This window comes from Aquarana catesbeiana, linkage group LG03 (genome assembly GCF_042186555.1).
Source record: "Aquarana catesbeiana isolate 2022-GZ linkage group LG03, ASM4218655v1, whole genome shotgun sequence".
NCBI classification, from domain to species: domain Eukaryota; kingdom Metazoa; phylum Chordata; class Amphibia; order Anura; family Ranidae; genus Aquarana; species Aquarana catesbeiana.
In genome coordinates, this window is record NC_133326.1 from 120,719,402 (window position 1) to 120,740,849 (window position 21,448).

The window sequence follows — 21,448 nt, forward strand, 5'->3', positions numbered from 1 at the left end:
GGGATAGATTGATGACCTTTTTATTATTATTATTATTTTTTTTGCTAGTAATGGTGGTGATTAGCGATTTTTAGCGGGACTGCGACATTACGGCGGGCAGATCGGACATTTTTTTGGGACCACTGACATTTATACAACAATCAGTGCAAAAAATAGCCACGAGTACTGTATAAATGTCACTGGCAGGGAAGTAGGTTAAGTGTTTCCTAGGGAGTTATTTCTAACTGTGGGGGCAGTGTAGTGACTAGAGGAGGAGACAGATCGCTGTTCCTAATCACTAGGAACAGCAGATCTGTCTATCCTCCCCTGACAGAACGGGGATCTGTCTGTTTACATTGACAGATCCCCATTCTGTCACTCTCAGGAGCAATTGCGGGTGCCCGGCGGACCTCGCGGCCGTGCGCATCGGGTCCGGCATCGCTCTTGCGCGCCCCCTAGTGGTCCTAAAGCGGCTGACGTACAATGACGGCGGTTCACCCAGGAGAGCCAACCTGCCACAGTACAACCACGGCAGCTAGTCTTTAAGTGGTTAAGCTAACATCAGCAGTTTCTGTATTGCTCAGCTGCAGCAGGCATACACAACAGGGAAAATGGTTATGCATTTACAAACTGGTAATTCACAGAGTGTTAGGAATTTGCTGACAAACAGAGCAACCTACAACCACCTGTACACAAAAGATCCCTATTTGCATATTCTCATAATGTAAAAAAAGTTATACCCACACCTACTGAACTTTGACTGGAACATGCCTACACTGTGGACAGCACAAAACGATTGTTTAAAGTGGAACTGAATGCAGAAAGTTCAGATCTGGTATGTTATAGGGAAAATATAAAAATGTTGGTTGTGCATAAGTTGGATCCTGAAAATAGTATCTTTTGTATGGCACTGAAAAATAGCAGCACGTCCTGGTATGTCAGAGTGCCCACAGCCTCAGAGCTGTTTATCTTATAAATAAGAGTAAGGCATTACTCCCTATGATCTTGCAAATCTTGCAAGATTTGATGATATCACTAGTGTGCTACTCGCTGTTTTCCTTGCTGAAGGTTTTGACATGAGGAAACAAAGCCCTGCCTTTAACAAGATGCCCATCTTTACGCAGAGAAAATGTGCAGGTAAGTCATGCATGGTAAGTCAGTAATGGGGAAAGATCAACTGCAGGGAAACCTCAGGTAACAATAGTCATTTGCCCTCTGCTGCTTTATAACATTTTTATTTTAAATATACAGATAACAGTGAAAAAAAAAAGTCTGCTGTATCTGGGTATATCATCTGCATAAACTGACGGTATACAGGGCATATCATTATTTCTACCACAAATACAACACAGTAGAATAATCTGAAGCTGACCTTCTATGCAAAATGGAAGGTTTGCCCCCCTTCCTCCTCACCCCTAGCACAAATGGCTTTAAAAGCTCATCTGCAAACAGTTTGCTCCCCCCCCCAAAAAAAATAAAAAAATATTGCCTTGGCCTCCATGAAGCACTGGTGATGTCACTCTCTGGCAGAGGTGGGAGCTCAAATTCCCATTAGAATGCACTCTTTGAATGGGCTTGGGTGCACTCTTGCAGGATTTAGATCTGCAAGATCTGACATCACCAGAATGTGTATGTAATATATATATATATATTTTATTTTTATTTTTTTACAGTTTAATAATGGTTGGGGGCAGGGAGCTACTGAAAAAGCATTTGGCATGGAAGGCCTGCTTTAAAGAGGATTACAAAATGACATAAATACCAACTAAATGCCTTATTGCGTCTATATATACAATGTATAGTTTTTTGCCTCCCATAAAGGCAGCGTAATCTGTACATATATTCAACATTGTAACAGATCTAAAATCAGTTAAGTTCAGCTATGTCTTATAAAAGCATAGAGAGATCTTTTTTAGACAATCTATTTAAGCAGAATAATCACATATAAATTACAATTAGCTGGCACCCCTCTTGAAGTCTGTTGCTGAACCTGAGCTTGTAGGGTCCTCGGGCTCCAGTGGTAGGGATGGAGGTTTGGAGACAGGCGCATTGGATCCTAAAAAAATGTACGTTATGGATTTTGATTTTAGCTGTGCAGAGAGTAAAGGGTTCAGATTATTTTTCAGTGGGTCTTACCTGCTGGAAGGGCAGCCTTACTGTATCCAGCAGCAGAAGACATTGCTCTACCCAGAGCCTGATTTGACCCCAGCGGAGTCTGTTCTGTTCCTGGTCCTTTCACTCCTGCTTTCTGCTTAGCTTTTTGGTCTTTAGTCTGTTTTGTCCACACAAGACTTTCACCAACCTGCAGGGCTGCCCCTAACTTCTGAGCCATATCCACCATCTAAAGAGTCAGAAAAAGACCATGAAAAACTTGATGGTTAAATAGAGACTGTCCAGACCAATAGCACATGTATTCCTAATGCCCTGTACACACGACCGTTTTTCCCTTCGGAATAAACTCTGAAGCTTTTTCCGACGGAGTTCTGACGGAATTCCGCTCAAGCGGTCTTGCATACACACGGTCACCCCAATTCCGACCGTCTAGAACGTGGTGATGTACAACACGTACGATGGGACTAGAAAACAGAGGTTCAATAGCCAATAGCTTCCATCTCGTACTTGCTTCAGACATGCGTCATTTTTGGTACGTCGGAACAGCATACAGACGAGCGGTTTTCAGGATAGGAATTGGTTTAGTCAGAAAAATTTAGAACATGTTCTCTTTCTAGGTCTGTCAGAATTTTCGACGTAAAAAGTCCGATGGGGCATACACACGATCGGAATATACGATGAAAAGCTCCAGTTGGACTTTTTCTGTCCGACATTCCGCTCCTGTGTACACGGCATAAGTGTTCTTCTAACAGGTTAATTAGTTACTTTTAATACTTATAAAAGTTTTTTATTTCATATTTTTAGATCAGCTATTTGGATCACGTGGTAATTCCACTAACAATCAACCCCAAATGCTTTTTTTTTCATGTTACAGGATTTCAGCTGAAGTCAATGGATCCAACTCATAACTCAAGTGTGAAAAGCCAGGAAAGTAAATCACTGGAGGAGCTTAAGTGAACCTGTAGCCAGACTTTGGACATTCAAGTATTTATATAATCCTAACAATCTGTATATAAGCTTTCAAAAAACAGGCCCACACTGGCCTGTGTAACTGCAGAAAGTGTGGAGCAATTCCTCCTCAAATTTTACAGCAGAAGTAGTGATGTCATTCAAGATTCAGCAGAATAATGAACATTGTCAGTATCTCTACCTCTTTCCAACAGGTGCAGAAATAGTATTAAAAACCTGTCAAAAGTTCTAACCTTTTGCCATTAAATCCAATAAAATTACAGTGGCTATAAAAAGTCTACACACCCCTGTTAAAATGTCAGGTTTCTGTGATGTAAAAAAAAAAATATATATATATATGAGACAAAGATTAATCAATTCAGAACTTTTTCCACCTTTAATGTGACCTATAAACTGTACAACTCAGTTGAACAACAAACTTAAATCTTTTAGGTGGAGGGAAGTAAAAATAAAAAACTAAAATATGGTTGTATAAGTGTGCACACCCTTAAACTAATATTTGTTGAAATAACTTTTCATTTTATTAACCGATTCCCAACCAGCCACCGCAGTTTTACTGCGGCAGAATAGGTAAGTGTCCAATTAGGTAAGTGTCCAATTATTAAAAGTCAGCAGCTGCAGTATTTGTAGCTGCTGACTTTTATTTTTTTATTTTTTTTATTTAGTCAGAACTCTGCTTTAAATTCCAGGAAGAGATCATCACAGCCCTTCTGTTTACAGACAGTGATGTGGCCCAACTTCCCAATCCAAATGCAGTGAGCCGGCTGCATGAGAGGCATTTTCCGCATGTCCTCCCTGGTACCCCTACCCAAAGAAATCCCCAAAGAAGATGTTGTGTCTGCAGAAAACGCGGATATAGGCATGACACCCATTTTTATTGTCCCTCCTGTCCTGACCAACCTAATCTTTGCATTGGTGAATGTTTCCAACGCTACCACACACTAGTGGAGTATTACCGTAGGGTACAGCATTGCACAGTCCTAGGGCACACTTACACAGGGCCTCCAAAGATGAGATGGCCATCACATTTTGAGAGACCCTAATTTGGAACATTTACAGTTTATATAAAAGTGCAAAAAAAACAAAAAAATAAATAAAATAGTTGTGGTTTTATTTTTCTTCTCTCTCTATTTTTCTGTCTCTTATGTTCACTCTATTGTTCTCTCTCTTATGTTCTATAACTATTGTTCCTGTATTTTAGAACTGTAATTTTTTTTTACGATGTTTTATTGTATTTGCTTTGCAGGTATGGTATGTCTTACTGTTATACTGTAATGTTACTTTGTTTTATTGTTAACCATCATTTGCTTTGCAGGTACGCTATTCAGCTGCAGCACGGGCTTATTTATTCTGACAGCAACAGCATTTGCTCCCACGATACGTAAAGCCGTGACTCCAGCGCTGTAGGAGTGATTTCACCACCACAGTTAAAAAAAAGAGCATATATGCCAAAGCATGGGGGCAGGGGTGGAGGAGCGATTTGCTCCTAACATTAGTAGCGGATTGCCCCCATGCTCCGGCATATATTTTTTTTAGGCACAGATTGCGTTAAAAAAATCAAGTTGTTTTACTGAGTTAATGTTTTATCGTTACCATTGTTTGCTTTTCAGGTACGCCATTTAGCTGCAGCACTCATTTATTTATCTTGACAGCGTTTGCTCTCACGATATAAAAATTAGCGACCCTGGTGCTGTGGGAGGTGATTTCACCACCACAGAAAATGGTGCATGTATGCCCATCATTATAAGTGGGTGGATGAAGGGCGGTATTCTAATGGTGGGAATACCCACAGATTAATCTCTTTTTTTTCATGCAGCCCACAGGCTGCATGAAAAAAATAACATTACAATATATGCCCAACAAGGACCAGCAACGTACTGGTATGTTGCTGGACTTTGGTTATACCAGAATGATGCCTGCAGGTTTAGGTATCATTCTTTTCAGCCAGCAGTCGGCGTTCATGTAAAAGCAATCCTAGTGGCTAATTAGCCTCTAGAATGCTTTTACATGCAGTGGGAACGTCCCCCTCCCACCGTCTTCCATGGTCTTCTCGGGCTCTCCTGTCCCAACAGGGAACCCGAGAATGCAGCCGGTGGTTCCGCCAGCTGACCATAGAGCTGATCGGAGACCAGAACGGATCCAATCATCTCTATGGCCTAAGAAACCAGGAGCTACAAGCTCTTCATAACTTAGGTTTCACCGGATATAAACAGCGCTATTGGGAAATTGGGAGAGCATTTTATCACACCGATCTTGGTGTGGTCAGATGCTTTGAGGGCAGAGGAGAGATCTAGGGTCTAATAGACCCCAACTTTTTCAAAAAAAAGAGTATCTGTCACTACCTATTGCTATCATAGGGGATATTTACATTCCCTGAAATAACAATAAAAATGATTTTAAAAAATGAAAAGGAACAGTTTAAAAAAAAAATAAAAGCAAACTAAATAATTGAAAAAAAAAAAAAAAAAAAAAAAAAAACACCCCCCGTCCCCCTGTGCTCACTCGCAAAGGCGAACGCAAGCGTCGGTCTGGTGTCATATGTAAACAGCAATTGCACAATGCATGTGAGGTATTACCACGAAGATCAGATCGAGGGCAGTAATTTTAGCAGTAGACCTCCTCTGTAAATATAAAGTGGTAACCTGTAAAGGATTTTAAAGCCTTTTAAAAATGTATGTAGTTTGTCGCCATTTTAAAGCATGTCATGTTTGGTATCTATGTACTCGGCATAAGATCATCTTTTTTATTTCATCAAACATTTGGGCAATATAGTGTGCTTAAGTGTTTTTTTTTTCCCAAAAAAATTGCATTTGAAAAATCGCTGTGCAAATACTGTTTGAAAAAAAAAATTGCAACACCCACCATTATAATCTGTAGGGCCTTTGCTTTGAAAAATGTTTGGGGTTCAAAGTAATTTTCTACCAAAAAAAAAAAAAATTTTTTTTCATGTAAACAAAAAGTGTCAGAAAGGGCTTTGTCTTAAGTGGTTAGACGAGTGGGTGATGTGTGACATAAGCTTCTAATGTTGTGCATAAAATGCCAGGACAGTTCGACCCCCCCCCCCCCCCCCCCCCCAACGGCCCCTTATTGGAAAATATTGGAAAATAGACACTCCAAGCTATTTGCTGATTGTCTTTGCTGTTGAGTCTTTTATATTCTGCCACAAGTTTCGGGAAAATGCCAACCGTGTTTTTTTTTTTTTTTGCACAAAGTTGTCACTAAATGATATATTGCTCAAGCATGCCATGGGCATATGTGGAATTAAACCCCAAAATACATTCTACTGCTTCTCCTGAGTACAGGGATGTGTGAGACTTTTTGGGAGCTCAGCCGCGTATAGGACCCCAAAAACCAAGCACCGCCTTCAGGCTTTTTTAAAGGCGTAAAATTGTGATTTTACTCCTCACAACCTATCACAGTTAAGGAGGCCTTGAAATATCCAGATAGCACAAAACCCCCCACAAATGACCCCATTTTGGAAAGTAGACACCCCAAGGTATTTGCTAAGAGGCACGGTGAGTATTTTTCAGCTCTCGTTTGTTTTTGAAAATGAAGAAAAAAAAGAAAAATGTATTTTTTTTTTCAATTTTCAAAACTTTTTGACAAAACTCAAGATCTGCAAAATACTCAACATGCCTCTCAGCAAATAACTTGGGGTGTCTACTTTCCAAAATGGGGTCATTTTGGGGGGGGGGATGGAGTAGTGCTATAATTGGCATTTTGTGGCCTTCGAAACTGATAGGTAGTGAGGTGTGAAATCAAAAATTTACGCCCTTAGAAAGCCTGAAGGCGGTGCTTGGTTTTTGGGGTCCTGTATGTGTCTTACACATGTGGTATCCCCATACTCAGGAGAAACAGCAGAATGTATTTTGCGGCTTTTAGGGTGTAATTCCACATATAACCATGGCATATGTGACCAATAATTCATTTAGTGACAACTTTGTGTAATTTTTAATTTTTTTTTCATTTTTCAATCACTTGTGACAAAAAAATAAAATATTCAATGGGCTTAACTTGCCTCTCCGCAATTTCTTTGGGGTGTCTTTTTCCAAAATCGGGTCATTTGGGGGGGGGGTTGTGCTGCACTGCCATTTTAGCACCTCAAGAAATCAGATAGTCAAACTAAAAGCTGCATAAATTCCAGAAAATGTACCCTAGTTTGTAGACACTATAACTTTTGGCCAAACCAATAAATATACGTATATTTTTTTTTTTACCAAAGACATGTGGCTGAATACATTTTGGCCTAATTGTATGACTAAAATTTAGTCTATTAGATTTTTTTTTTTATAATAAAAAGTAGAAAATATCAATTTTTTTCAAAATTTTCTGACTTTTTAACATTTATATCGCAAAAAATAAAAATCGTAGAGGCAATCAAATACCATCAAAAGAAAGCTCTATTTGTGGGAAAAAAATGATGCAAATTTTGTTTGGGTACAGCATGTAATGCTTGCGCAATTACCAGTTAAAGCAGTGTAGTGCCAAATTGTAAAAAGTGCTCTGGTCATTGAGCAGCCAAATCTTCCGGGGCTGAAGTGGTTAAAGCGCTCAGGCTTTTTGGGTACTCTTTTTTGCAAAAACACTCCAAATCTGTCTGATTGCGAGGGCATCTCCTGTGCACAGCCCTCTTCAGATCACCCCACAGATTTTCAATCGGATTCAGGTCTGGGCTCTGGCTGGGCCATTCCAAAACTTTATTCTTCTTCTGGTAAAGCCATTCCTCTGTTGATTTGGATGTATACTTTGGGTCGTTGTCATGCTGAAAGATGAAGTTCCTCTTCATGTTCAGCTTTCTAGCAGAAGCCTGAAGGTTTTGTGCCAATATTAACTGGTATTTGGAACTGTTCATAATTCCCTTTACCTTGACTAAGGCCCGTTCTAGCTGAAGAAAAACAGCCCCAAAGCATGATGCTGCCACCACCGTGCTTCACAGTGGGTATGGTGTTCTTTTGGTGATGTGCAGTGTTGTTTTTTTGCCAAACAGCTTTTGGAATTATGACCAAAAAATTCAACCTTGGGTTCATCAGACCATAACACATTTCCCACATGCTTTTGGGAGACTTCAGATGTGTTTTTGCAAAATTTAGCCGGGCTTAGATGTTATTCTTTGTAAGAAAAGGCTTCCGTCTTGCCACTACCCCATAGCCCAGACCTATGAAGAATACGGGAGATTGTTGTCACATGTACCACACAGCCAGTACTTGCCAGACATTCCTGCAGCTCTTTTAATGTTGCTGTAGGCCTTTTAGCAGCCTCCCTGACCAGTTTTCTCCTTGTCTTTTCATCAATTTTGGAGAGATGACCAGTTCTTGGTAATGTCACTGTTGTGCCATATTTTCTTCACTTGCTGATGACTGTATTCACTGCGTTCCATGGTACATCTAATGTGATTGCTTAATTCTAAACACAGCTACATCCCCAGTAACAAGAGGGTGTGCACAGAGGACAGAGGAAACCACATTATTAAAGTTTTTTATTCCCCCCCCCAAAAAAAATATTTCAGTTTGTCCTTCAACTGAGTTGTACAGTTTATAGGTAACATTAAAAGGTGGAAAAAGTTCCGAAATTATTTATCTTTGTCTCATTTTTTTACATCACAGAAACCTGACATTTTAACGGGGATGTGTAGACTTTTTATATCCACTGTATTTGTTATGAAGCTTTAATAAGGATTAGATCTCATGTAGCAGTCTTTCGTGCACAAACACAGGATCCAAAAGTTTTTTTACAAAGTTTTTCTCAACTGTACATTTATTAACAGTAAAAATATTTTTATATCAGCTGGGTATAAAATACCTACAGAAAAGAGCAGGAAATGACTTTTACTGAAGATAGAATTAAAGGTAATTTTAAGGTTTTCTTGAATATCGTTATAAAAACTGAAAATTTTTTAAGCTAACCTGAAAAAGCTAACAATGTCCTAAATTAGGCATGTCATCATATATTTAGATCCCCTTACTGTCATATAACAAGTTCTAGTGTCTAATTATGCCGCGACTGTAATGTTGTATGTCTCTATTTTTACCTCTGGATCAAACTCTGTCCCAGTATCTCTCAAACTGTTGACTTTGCGCTCTAGTTCCTGGTATTGACTCAGTGCCCCCTTCTTATCTCCTTGATTGTACAGCAAAACTGCAAAGTTCAGATTTACCAGAGGGTCTGTCCTGGGAGAAGGAAAATCATGTCACAAAGAGAGGAAGTGTGGCGCTGTATTAACATGATAGAAAGAAATTGCAGAAATCAAACCACTAGTGGATGTCCAGATAATACAAAAACAAAACTATTTGTAGGCAGGAACTTTTGTTTCATACAAAGGCAAGTTTCACATTGGGAATTTTTTTGTGTGCAGATAGGTCTGTAAATTACATTAATGTTGCTGTATTTTGGTTAAAGTTGTTCTCCATGTTTTAGTGAAGTTTAAATACAAGCTGGTCCAATTGAACTATTTACTTCACTAACACACGCAGAAGCTTTCAGTGCTATATTAACTGTATGTACCTTCAGCCTTCATTCATAGAATACAAAGCTCCCTGTGATTGGCTGAGCAGTGCTCAGCCCGGGTCAATTTTGTTCCAGGAGCAGGATGGGATATCCCAACCCCACTGCCAAAACACAGAACTGTATACAGCTGAGGCTACATACAGTTCATATAGCGCTGACAGCTACTGCATGTGTTAGTGAAGAAAGTCGTTTGTTTGGACCAGCTTGGTCCAAATGAACTATTTAAACTTGTAGATCAGCTTAGCTTAGTTTAACTTTAGACTGGCTTCACATCTGTGAGAGATGTATTGAAATGCCATTCATGTTGACTGCAGGGAAACTGGTGATCACCACTTCTGTCAAAATTGCCCACCTCACTCATTCTGAATGTCACCTCAATATGCACCATGCAAACGCAACCCAATGCACATAAAAAAATTGTACATCCTATTTATGATATTGGATGTGTGAATATTTTTGCAGGTAAAAAAATATGCATTTATTATTTTTTTGTTGGGAACCTGTAAAGCATTGCACCCTTGATCAGCAGATCATGGATGTAATGCCACGTTCCTGCAGACTGTCTGTGTAGCTGTTTGTCCATACCTCCCAGAGTGTAACGGCTCACTAGCAGCTAATTGAGAACTACAAGCTGACAGCTCCAAAGGATGTCGGTACTTGTAGTTTTCACATTCACAGAACACTGATTGAATCACGTGGCTGGGCGGGTGGTGATTGTGACAGCGAGCGGGGGGATGGGGGGGGGGGGGATTCCCTACTCACTGTCAAACCAGAGATCAAGGGGGGGATGCGGAGGCCTGTGCTTCTGTAACATGTTATAAGTAACACCTTGAATATGGGTGTAACATTCACAAAAGGTGAAAGAGACCTTGCATTATAATAATGTAAAAACACTATAAAAGGAGAAAAACCACGCAAGATCTATGTGACAATATTGATTTAAAAATTATAAAGAAGTATTATAAAAACCAAAGTCCAAAGAGCAGCAGCTTATTTTCAGGATACACAAAATTGGAATGGAAAGGAGAAGCTGCGCTGTTATAAAGGTACAAACCAGCAATGGCTTATAAGTATCAGGATAATAAATACAGTTCAAACGAATCCAGAACAAAACACCCAGGTGAGCTTGATCCACTATGGTTGGTCTTTCTCTTATACCCTGCTGAGATACTGAGGCCCACTGGAGATCCACGGCATCAGGGGATTGCAGTATACAGACGACCTATCTGGGTATATCAGTCCGGACGTTCCTTTACTCAAGCAAAGTATATCAGTCCAGATGTTCCTTTACTCAAGCAAAGGCCTTGGCTGGGCTATAGCCATCTGCTTGCTTTTGCTTGCCATCTGGTAAGCGAGTTTTCTATTAGGTGGTGGCACTTAGTTGTGGATCAAGCTCATCTGGGTGTTTTGTTCTGGATTAGTTTGAACTGTATTTATTATCCTGATACTTATAAGCCATTGCTGGTTTGTACCTTTATAACAGCGCAGCTTTTCCTTTCCAATGTAAAAACACTATCTGTAAATTATATTCTCTTTCAATTCAACAGAATTACCCCCAGCACACTTTCTTTGTATTTTTATGTAAACTGTACATAATGTTAGAAATGTATACATTTGCACAGGGGAGGTTTGTTTTATGTGACCTTAATATGTGTGTGAAGCTTTAGACACACACAGACCTATTCAACATTTACTGAGGGTGACAGAGACTGCTGATGTCAATATCTCATGATCAAGAGAGCAGGATTTCTACAAAAAAAAAAAATTACCAAGTTGACAGTTTTGTATGCTCTAAAGGGAGATAACTTGGGAATGTTCTGTACATCACACTGTTAGAATATTTTTCCACGGAAGGTCTCCTTTAACTCGATCCCGGCCCTTTACCACGTGATCAGCTGTCAGCCACTGACAGCTGATCATGCGATATAAACAGAAGTCGGTAATTGGCTTTTTTTTTTTTTTTTTCAGCTTGAGAAGAAAAAACAAGCCGATTACCGACTCATGTAAAAGGGACACTAGTCCCACACACCAACAGCCACTGCTGCCACGCAGTGCCCATTAGCACCGCTAAGCTGTGCCTCCCAGTGCTACCTATCAGTGCATATCAATGAAGGAGAAAAATTATCTGTTTGCAAAATTTTATAACAAACTATGAAAAACTTAAATTTTAAATTTTCAGTCTTTTTTTGTGTTTGGCAAAAAATAAAGAACCCAGTAGTGATTAAATACCACCAAAAGAAAGCTCTATTTGTGTGAAGAAAATGATAAAAATTGTATATGGGTACAGTGTAGCATGACCACGCAATTGTCATTCAAAGTTCAACAGCAATGAAAATTGGCCTGGGCAGGAAGGGGCTATAAGTGCCCAGTAAGCAAGTGGTTAAATGTCATGGTATGTAAACTGCACATTTGTAAATAATGCCATAATAAAGAAAAAAAAACAGTGCTATGAAACAAAAAGACAGTCCAGTGCTTACTGTCACTTTGCTAGTAGTATTCGGTGCACTTAGCAACTAGTGACAGCATGAAAGACGGAGGTCCCAGTTTGGGGCAAGGTGATAAAGTTATGAAGAGGGGAGTAAAGGGAAAAAGAAGGTGAGAGATGGCAGAGGGAGTGGCAAAGCAGGCACAAGATGCACTTCAGATCCTGAATCAAAGAAATTCCAATGTGCACTTTTGCAAGCAGTTTAACAATAGCCCCTTAGGCCTGATTCACACCTATGCATTTTTAGTGCTTTTTGCATTTTGCACTAGTCCATTCAACATGGTTTCCTATGGAACATGTTCTGTAGTGCAAATCTGCAAAATGCACCAATAATGCATAGGTGTAAACCAGGCCTTATGTTTGGAAACATGACCAAAAGACAAAACCGTTACAAAATATATGCTGTTTTGGGCAGTGAATTGAAAATGTAAAAAAAACAGAGCATTCCATGTACTAGCAGTTATTAAGGCTAGGTTCACACTATTACAGGTGGTTGTGGGCAGGGCCGGTGCAAGGATTTTTGTCTTCTTAGGCGAAGGTGCATTTTGGTGCCCCCCCAACCATCCTCCTGCCACCGCCCTCCCCTCCATAATGCAAACCCCCACCCCTATATGGCATGTACTTTATTTGCCTGCTGATGTTACATAATTAATGTTGCCATGCATTCAGTCATGAGTCTAATGCAGTGTACATCACATTGCCTTACATTACATTCTTTCCTTGCCTTTGTGGCTGGGGAAACTGTCAAAGTTGCTTCCAGGTCAGGAACAATAAGGGTAAAAGAGTGGACGTGTCTCTGCTCTTCTCCCACCTCTATACCCGACGTCACCTGTTATGGGCAAGCAGTGTTGCCAAACCCCCAAAGTAAATTTATTGATAGAAAGCTCAAAATTTACAAACAGTGCTATTTTTTAACTGGCAAAAATCATTACATTAGAACCCCATTCAAAAAAGTAAAATGGATGTTTTTAGTGCATAGAGTCCATAGAGCTTTCCCTTACATCACAGTCCACAGAAACTGCAGACATGGCACAAGAGATGATCAGACATAGCACAAGAGACGATCAGAGACTGCGGACATGGCACAAGAGATGATCAGACACTGCCGACATGGCACATGGGAGGTCAGAGACTGCGGACATGGCACATGGGATGTCAGAGACTGCGGACATCTCACAAGAGACGATCAGAGACTGCAGACATGGCACAAGAGACGATCAGAGACTGCAGACATGGCACAAGAGGACGATCAGAGACTGCAGACATGGCACAAGAGATGATCAGAGACAGCATACATGGCACAAGAGATGATCAGAGACTGCATACATGGCACAAGAGACAATCAGAGACTGCATACATGGCACAAGAGACAATCAGAGACTGCATACATGGCACAGGAGACAATCAGAGACTGCGAACATGGCACAAGAGATGATCAGAGACTGAGGACGTGGCACATGGGAGACTGCAAACATGGCACAAGAGACAGTCATAAAGCTAAAAGCAGCATTGATCTTGCTTACTCTACCTTCCACAGTGATGATCTGTGCTGTGCCACTCGCGCTCTGCCTTCTGCTGGCCCCTGGCCCCTCCCCTTGGTCTCACTCGGCTCCTCATCTCACATGGCCTCCAGTTCAGCAGCGATTGTCTGCTGCACTGGAGGTAATTGTGTCCCTCTCTGCTACCGTCCCAGGGGACATCAAGACATGTAATCAGGGCACTGTTACAATAACATGCCACCAGTGCCAGCAATCAGTGCCCATTAGTGATGCCAGTCAGTGCTGGCTGTCAGTGCCGCCTATCAGTAATGCCCATCATTGCGGCATATTAGTGCCTCCTCATCAGTGCCACCTAATCAATGCCCATAAGTGCCGCCTCATCAGCGCCCATCAGTGAAGGAAAAGAATTAGTTATGTAGAAAATTTACTGACAGAAACTAAGAAAAACTATTTTTTTTCGGTCTTCTTTTTTTTTTTTTTTTTTTAAATTTTTCGGTCTTCTTTTTTTTTTCCTAGTAAAAAAATAAAAAGCCCAGCAGTGATTAAATATCACCAAAAGAAAGCTCTATTTGTGTGAAGAAAATGATAAAAATTTCACATGGTTACAGTGTAGCATGACTGCGCAATTGTCATTCAAAGTGCGACAGCGCTGGAAGTTCAAAATTGGGGGGGGGGGGGGTGAAAGTTGACATTGCTGACCTTAGAGACCTGCTGGATGTTCTGGAGAGAGGCCACTGCCTTGTCAAATTTCTGTAGTTTTTCTGCCGGGAGAAAAACCCTCAACTAAGTAGAGTCTAGCAGGTCCCCCGGGTAGGTAATGTGCTGAGATGGAATCAAGCTGGACTTTTCCAGGTTCAGCAGCCACCCCAGACCTGTCAGGATTTTCTTTGTCAGTTCCAGATTTCTGGTTAACTGCTCTGGAGATGCTGCAAAGAGGAGCAGGTCATCCAGATATGTTGAGACTCCTTTGAGCCACAGAAAGGCCATGGCTTCTGCCATGACCTTTGTGAAAATTCGAGGTGATGAGGATAGGCTGAATGGAAACGCCTGAAACTGTAGATGGATTATTTCTCCCTCTATGCTCACGGCTAGACAGAGAAACTTCTGGAAAGCTTCTGCAATAGGGAAATGGCGGTAGGCGTCCTTGAGGTCTAGCGACACCATGTAGCAACTCTGGGGTAGCAATGCTCTGACCATAAAGATCGATTCCATACAGAACCTCTTGTAGTATACGGCCTGGTTCAGGGGTTTTAGGTTCAGGATCAGTCTGTATTTTCCCAAGGGTTTTTGCACTACAAAAATGTGTGAGTAAAAACCCCCACCTTCCTCCCCCTTTGGAACCTTGCAAACTACATTTTGTTCCTCCAATTCTTTTAATGCCTCCAATAGGGTCTCGGCCTTCTCCACACACCTGGGAAGGTGTATGACGAGGAGTCTTTGTGGAGGTGGTCTCGTAAATTCCAGGCGGGAGGAAGGCCCGAAAAGTAAATCTCCCATCAATGGGATCCCACACAGTTTAACTTTAGAAGCACTATCGCCCGGCCACGTTTTTAGCCAGAGGGCTCATCTGGCCTAGGTGGCTAGAGCCACGGTTCTGGCAGACATGCGGATGCATCCGCTATATATGCCACTCCTCGCAGAATAGTAGGAAAGGATGAAAATATAGTTTCCTTGGCGGTTCCCGCTTCAATATGAGCCTGAATTTGGGAAAGCCAATGATCTGGGTTACGGGCCACCACTGTGACAGCCATTTCCAGTTTCAGATTTCCTATGATTGATTCCCAGGTTTTCTTTAGGAGGTAATCCATTCTTTTATCCATAGTATCTGCTAGAGCATCCATATCCTCAAAGGCCAGATCTGTATGTCTGGAGACCTGGGAGAAGGCAGCGTCCAGTTTGGGGTTTTTATTCCAGATGGACGATGGATCTTCTGAAAACAGAAACCTTCTTTTCAAAGATCTAGAGAAAAAAGGTTTCCGTTCAGGATCCAGCCACTCTTTCTTTACTGTTTCCACCAGGACATCATGGGCTAGGAAAACTTTTTTCTGTTCCCCCATGCCCCTGTACATCTGGTCGTGGAATGTCAGGGGTTTCTTATCCACCTGAATTCCAAGGATAGTGTAAATTGCCCCCAAGAGGTCCTCTACCTCTTTCAGGGAAAGCTTATATCTTGAAGGTTTCCTGGACTCCCTGTCCTCTCCCTCTGATTTCTCCTGGGAACTTGAGGTATCACTATCCGGCTCTTCCCTAGTCTCCTCTCTGAAGGCCCCAGTAGCTCCTTCTGCCGTGGCAGTGGCGGCTGGTTGGGAAGGTGCAGAGCCCTGTGCTTGTGGAGGGGTTGTAATTTGGGGTGCAGGTGAGGGATTTATAGGAAGCTGAAACCCTTAAAACAAGGATTTAAATGACTGAAAGGTGGCAGAAAGTTCTTTCACTGAAGCCGCTAAAACCGATTCTTGCTCTGATGCCCTTTCTCTGACTAAAGCATCTATACAGTCTTTGCACAATACTTTTGTCCAAGGGTATCCCTACATAGGGTATCCCTACATAAGGGGCACTCTCTTTTAGAGCTATGTGATGATCTTGATTTCTCAGTAGCTTTCTGAAATACATGGAAGAACAAATAAATAACATCGCTTTTCACCCCTAGTCATACAGGTTACAACCCTGGGGAGTGCTGCAGGTCTTTTTAAAAAGGTAAGGACCTGAGCCTTCCTGCCCCCCCTCTGACCACCCAGAGGGACACCCCCCCACTACAAGAAACCATCCGTGGAGGGGGGGGATCCTAGATAAAGAGGATCCCTCCCCAGCGTACCCCTACCTTTGGATGGCTGGAGCTAACACCGCTGTGCGCTGTCTGGGCATCCGCTTCAGACATGGCCAAGCTGGTGGTTGCTGCTGTGGAGTTTCACGCTGCCTGTGCTGCTTTTCCGACTCCTCTCCAGACTGCGCCTGGCCCACTATCAGCACCCTGACCTGGAAACCGAAGTCGCGGGTCAAAGGGAAACATCTGCCCTCAGCCGTCACTCGGCCCGCCTGGTTCCAATGTGGCCTGCACCCGTGTACAGGGAGAGCAGAGCTGCCTCCCTGCTGCATCCCTGTGAATGCGATAGTGGGCCCCCGGATCTTCCGCCCTCACTCGGTGAAGATGGGATGGCGAACTGTGCGGTCAGGTATGTACCTCACCGTGTCCCTGGGAGCGCCCCGGCCTCCCCTACAGGGCTTCAAAGCCACAGTCTTCCTGACTGTCTGGCCAGGTTCTTAACAGTGTCTCCCCACCGGAGGAAACACAAACAACTGTAGTCCGGCAGGGGGAAGTGGAATTTTATGGGCTGGTGCAGTGTTTCCTAGGAAGGGGAGGAGCCAAGGTCTCTCTCATTGTGGCTGTCCTGAAAGAGGGTGAGGGAAAGTATTTGATCCCCCTGCTGATTTTGTACATTACCCACTGACAAATAAATGATCAGTCTAGAATTTTAATGGTAGGTTTATTTTAACAGTGAGAGACAGAAAAACAACAAAAATATCCAGAAAAACACATTTCAAAAAAGTTAGAAATTGATTTGCAATTTAATGAATGAAATAAGTATTTGATCCCCTATCAATTAGCAAGATTTCTGGCTCCCAGGTGTCTGCTATACAGGTAACAAACTGAGATTAGGAGCACTCACTTAAAGTGAGTGCTCCTAATCTCACCTTGTTACCTGCATAAAAGACACCTGTCCACAGAAGCAATTGATTAATCAGATTCCAATCTCTCCATCATGACCAAGACCAAAGAGCTGTCCAAAGATGTCAGGGACAAGATTGTAGACCTACACAAGGCTGAAATGGGCTACAAGACCAATCGCCAAGCAGCTTGGTGAGAGAGTGACAATTGGTGTGATTATTCGCAAATCAAAGAAACAAACTAACTGTCAATCTCCCTCGGGCTGGGGCTCCATGCAAGATCTTACCTCGCGGAGTTTCAATGATCATGAGAACAGCGAGGAATCAGCCCAGAACTACACGGGAGAATCTTGGTAATGATCTCAAGGCAGCTGGGGCCATAGTGACCAAGAAAACAATTGGTAACACTACGCCGTGAAGGACTGAAATCATGCTGCGAATGCAAGGTCCCCCTGCTCAAGAAAGCACATGTACAGGCCCATCTGAAGTTTGCTAATGAACATCAGAATGATTCAGAGGAGAACTGAGTGAAAGTGTTGTGGTCAGAGGAGACCAAAATTGAGCTCTTTGGCATCAACTCAACTCGCCGTGTTTGGAGGAGGAATAATGCTGCCTATGAACCCAAAAACACCATCCCACCGTCAAACATGGAGGTGGAAACATTATGGTTTGGGGGTGTTTTTCTGCTAACATGACATTTTCCAAACCTATTTTGGGGCCCCATATCTCGGGCCCACTTGCTGCTAGGAACCCCAGCTTTGGATATGTTATGGTACCAGGACAACTTCACTGCATCAAAGGGACGATGGACGGGGCCATGTGCCGTCAAATCTTGGGTGAGAACCTTCTTCCCTCAGCCAGGGCATTGAAAATGGGTCGTGGATGGGTATTCCAGCATGACAATGACCCAAAACACACAGCCAAGGCAACAAAGGAGTGGCTCAAGAAGCAGCACATTAAGGTCCTGGAGTGGCCTAGCCAGTCTTCAAACCTTAATCCCATAGAACATATGTGGAGGGAGCTGAATGTTCGAGTTACCAAACGTCAGCCTCGAAACCTTAATGACTTGGAGAGGATCTGCAAAGAGGAGTGGGACAAAATCCCTCCAGAAATGTGTGCAAACCTGGTGGCCAACTGAAAGAAATGTCTGACCTCTGTGATTGCCAACAAGGGTTTTTCCACCAAGTACGTGTTTTGCGAAGAGGTGAAATACTTAGGAAGTTTACAAACATTTTAGAGTGCATTCATAGGAACTCTTCTGTACATTTATATAAAATCACCATCTCCTCACATAACATCATTCAGTTGTTCTCGGCTCTCCTCCGTCACTTTAGTCTCAAAATATATTTTGCATATAGTCTCCACATAACTCAGTTGCACCCCCCCCCCTTATTTCGCTGCAGTGACAGTTAAAGGAGAATTCTGTCCAGAATAAGATCAACTGGGGTCAGGCCAGGCGTATTCAACCAAGGAGACCACACCAAATCAAATTTTCCCGGACGGCCCCTGTGCTGGAAAAATCTATTTTTCTAGCCTTAATGTAACTCCCATTTGGGTTACCCATTCTTTCAGAGTGGGAGGCTCAATCGCCCTCCAGCCCCTGAGAATTAGTTTGCGGGCTTGGAAAAGAGCCCTCGTGATAGCCTGCTTAGGATTGTCCTCAATTGAAAGGTCATCTAGTATGCCTACAATGCACTGTTTGGGGTCTAGTGGAATGTTAACTTGAAATACCTGATTAATGGTCGCAACGACTCCTTTCCAATAAAGATGCAACTTTGGGCACTGCCATAGTAAGTGGATAAGATCTCCATGATCTCTAAGGCAGCAGGGGCAATTTGTGTTTCCCTTCGCAGTCCCATCCTGTACAGTCTGGCAGGTATAAAATGTACCTGCAAGACGATAAAGAGCTGGGACAGGCGTTGCGCTGTGTTGAGAGAGCACTGTTGTATGGTGTGTAGTGCCTCTTCCCATTGGTCCTCTTCAAAAATACCCATTTCTCCCTCCCAGTAGACCACCACTTTAGTTGGAAAATGGCTTTGATGTATGGCCATGAGCATAGAGTAAGATCTGGAGATGAAACCTTTAAAGTGGGACACTTCTACCATGTAGTGGAAAACAGGGGCCAGGGATAGTATCCAAGGTGCTCCGCCTGCCTGTGTTCTCAACGCATGATGTAGTTGCAGATAGGAAGAATACATGGATTGGGGCAGCCCAAATTTAGCCTGTAGTTCTGGAAAGGAGCCAGTCCATTTTACCGTCCATAAAGATATGTACTAAGGGCGTGATACAATATGATTTCCATCTTGCAGCACACGTCAGGGGCTGCAGCTCCCCATAGTATCGGTTGTCCCAAATTGGGCTGTAGCCGGTAAAACCATTGACCTCCTGTAGCTGTCTAGCTTTGTTCCATACCTTTTTCATTAAAACATATGGGGGATAAAGTTTATTAGATTTAGTAAAAGCCAGTGCCCCCAAACCCGTAGCTACATTGCGTGTTCCTGTGACCTGCGTGATAAGGGCCATTGTTGGGTCCCCTCCGTCCCCCTCCCTGGTGTTCTCCTTGGGGATAACACGGGCAATGTGTTGGAGCTGGGCTGCTATGTAATATAGCCATGAGTTGGGTAGGGCTAGCCCCCCAGCCTCCTTGGGTTTTTGGAGTTGTTCCATTTTAATCCTCGGGGGTCTATCAAGCCAGATAAATTAGCGGAACATGGAATTGATGATGCGGAATATCCCAAGTGTAACTACCATTGGTGTATTGTGTAGCATATACAGGAGTTGGGGCATGAAAATAATTTTAGTTAGGTTCACTCTGCCTACCAGTGACATTTTTAATTTAGACCATACTTTAATTTTGTCCTTAATACGGCTCAGTAATGGGCTGATGTTGAGGGAAACAGTCTGTCGGCTGCGGGGTAACATACACTCCCAGGTAATTGAGGGGTGATTGGGATGTCCCGGAGTGTGGTTCCCTGACTGTCGGGGTAGAGTCTAACAGCATAATCGATGATTTAGTCCAGTTGATTACTAGGCCCGAAAAACTCTCCAAATTTTTTAATGATTATCATGGCTTCCTCCAGGGAGCCCTCTGTATCGCCCAATAATAGCATAGTGCCATCTGCATAAAGCATTACCTTTTCGTGAATCTGTCCATATTTAAACCCTGTTATTAAAGAATTAGAGCGGATCAAAGCTGCCGTGAAATACTTATTTCACTCATTAAAATGCAAATCAATTTATAACTTTTTTGAAAAGCATTTTTCTGGATATTTTTGTTGTTATTCTGTTAAAATAAACCTACCATTAAAATTCTAGACTGATCATTTCTTTGTCAGTGGGCAAACATACAAAATCAGCAGGGGGTCACATACTTTTTTTCCCCTCACTGTATTTCATCTGATGTCAGCGAGCACTGATTTTCCTACTTTTAGTTGGTGGTTTGTTTGCAATATAAACACCATGTGAATCGGTCTGCCCAGGAGCCTCTCAGAGTATTACAGGCTGTCGTAAGCAGAGCTGGATGGCACCCCCTGTGCCTTCCACCCACACCAAAACCCTGGGATCTCATGCACAGAGGCTAAACTCCCAGCGTGCATGAGGCCTTACAGAAAAGAGACTTTTATCAAATTACTCATTTATAAATTATAATAAGTTACCTGGACAGCATAAACAACTTTAACCACTTCCGGACTGCCCACCATCGTTTTACATAGGCTGTTTGAAGAGGAGTATCATTGTAATGGCAGCAGCTAGCTGCCATAACCCCGGTATCCTCTTCTTCAGTGAGTGGTCAGATAAAAGTGGTCTCTGCGGCGGATTCACCATAAGATCACTTTTATCGGCGGCGGGAGAGGGGCCCTCCCCCATCCCGCCGCACTCCAGTGCCCTCCGCCGCTTAACGGAGCCGTCGGCAGTGGTGGAGGCGATCGGATCTTCACCCACGTCTCCATAACAATTAAGGGTGGAAGCGACGTCAAAACATCGCTTCTCCTCCATAGCTCTTAAAGGCCATTTTTTTTTAAATTATTTTTTTAAATGACTATTTTTTTTTTTTTATTGCATTTTAGTGTAAATATGAGATCTAAAGGTCTTTTTGACCCCAGATCTCATATTTAAGAGGTCCTGTCATGCTTTTTTTCCATTGTAAGGGATGTTTACATGCCTTGTAATAGGAATAAAAGTGACAAAATTTAAGAAAAAAAAAAAAGAAAAAAAAACAGTGTAAAAATAAAAGGTA

The 21,448-nt window shown here is 42.4% G+C and overlaps 1 protein-coding gene across 1 annotated transcript in view; it reads right to left on the bottom strand.

Moving 5' to 3' along the window:
• Positions 1 to 1,195: 1,195 nt before the first annotated feature.
• The window catches only part of BBS4 (Bardet-Biedl syndrome 4), a 70,865-nt gene continuing 50,612 nt past the window's right edge, over positions 1,196 to 21,448 (bottom strand). Inside the window, exons 14-16 of the mRNA XM_073619097.1 lie at positions 9,089 to 9,227; positions 2,116 to 2,320; positions 1,196 to 2,035 (exon numbers count right to left, since the gene is read on the bottom strand). Of these exons, the coding sequence (XP_073475198.1) occupies positions 1,935 to 2,035; positions 2,116 to 2,320; positions 9,089 to 9,227 (445 nt within the window). The 3' untranslated portion in view covers positions 1,196 to 1,934. The remainder of the gene's footprint in view (positions 2,036 to 2,115; positions 2,321 to 9,088; positions 9,228 to 21,448) is intronic.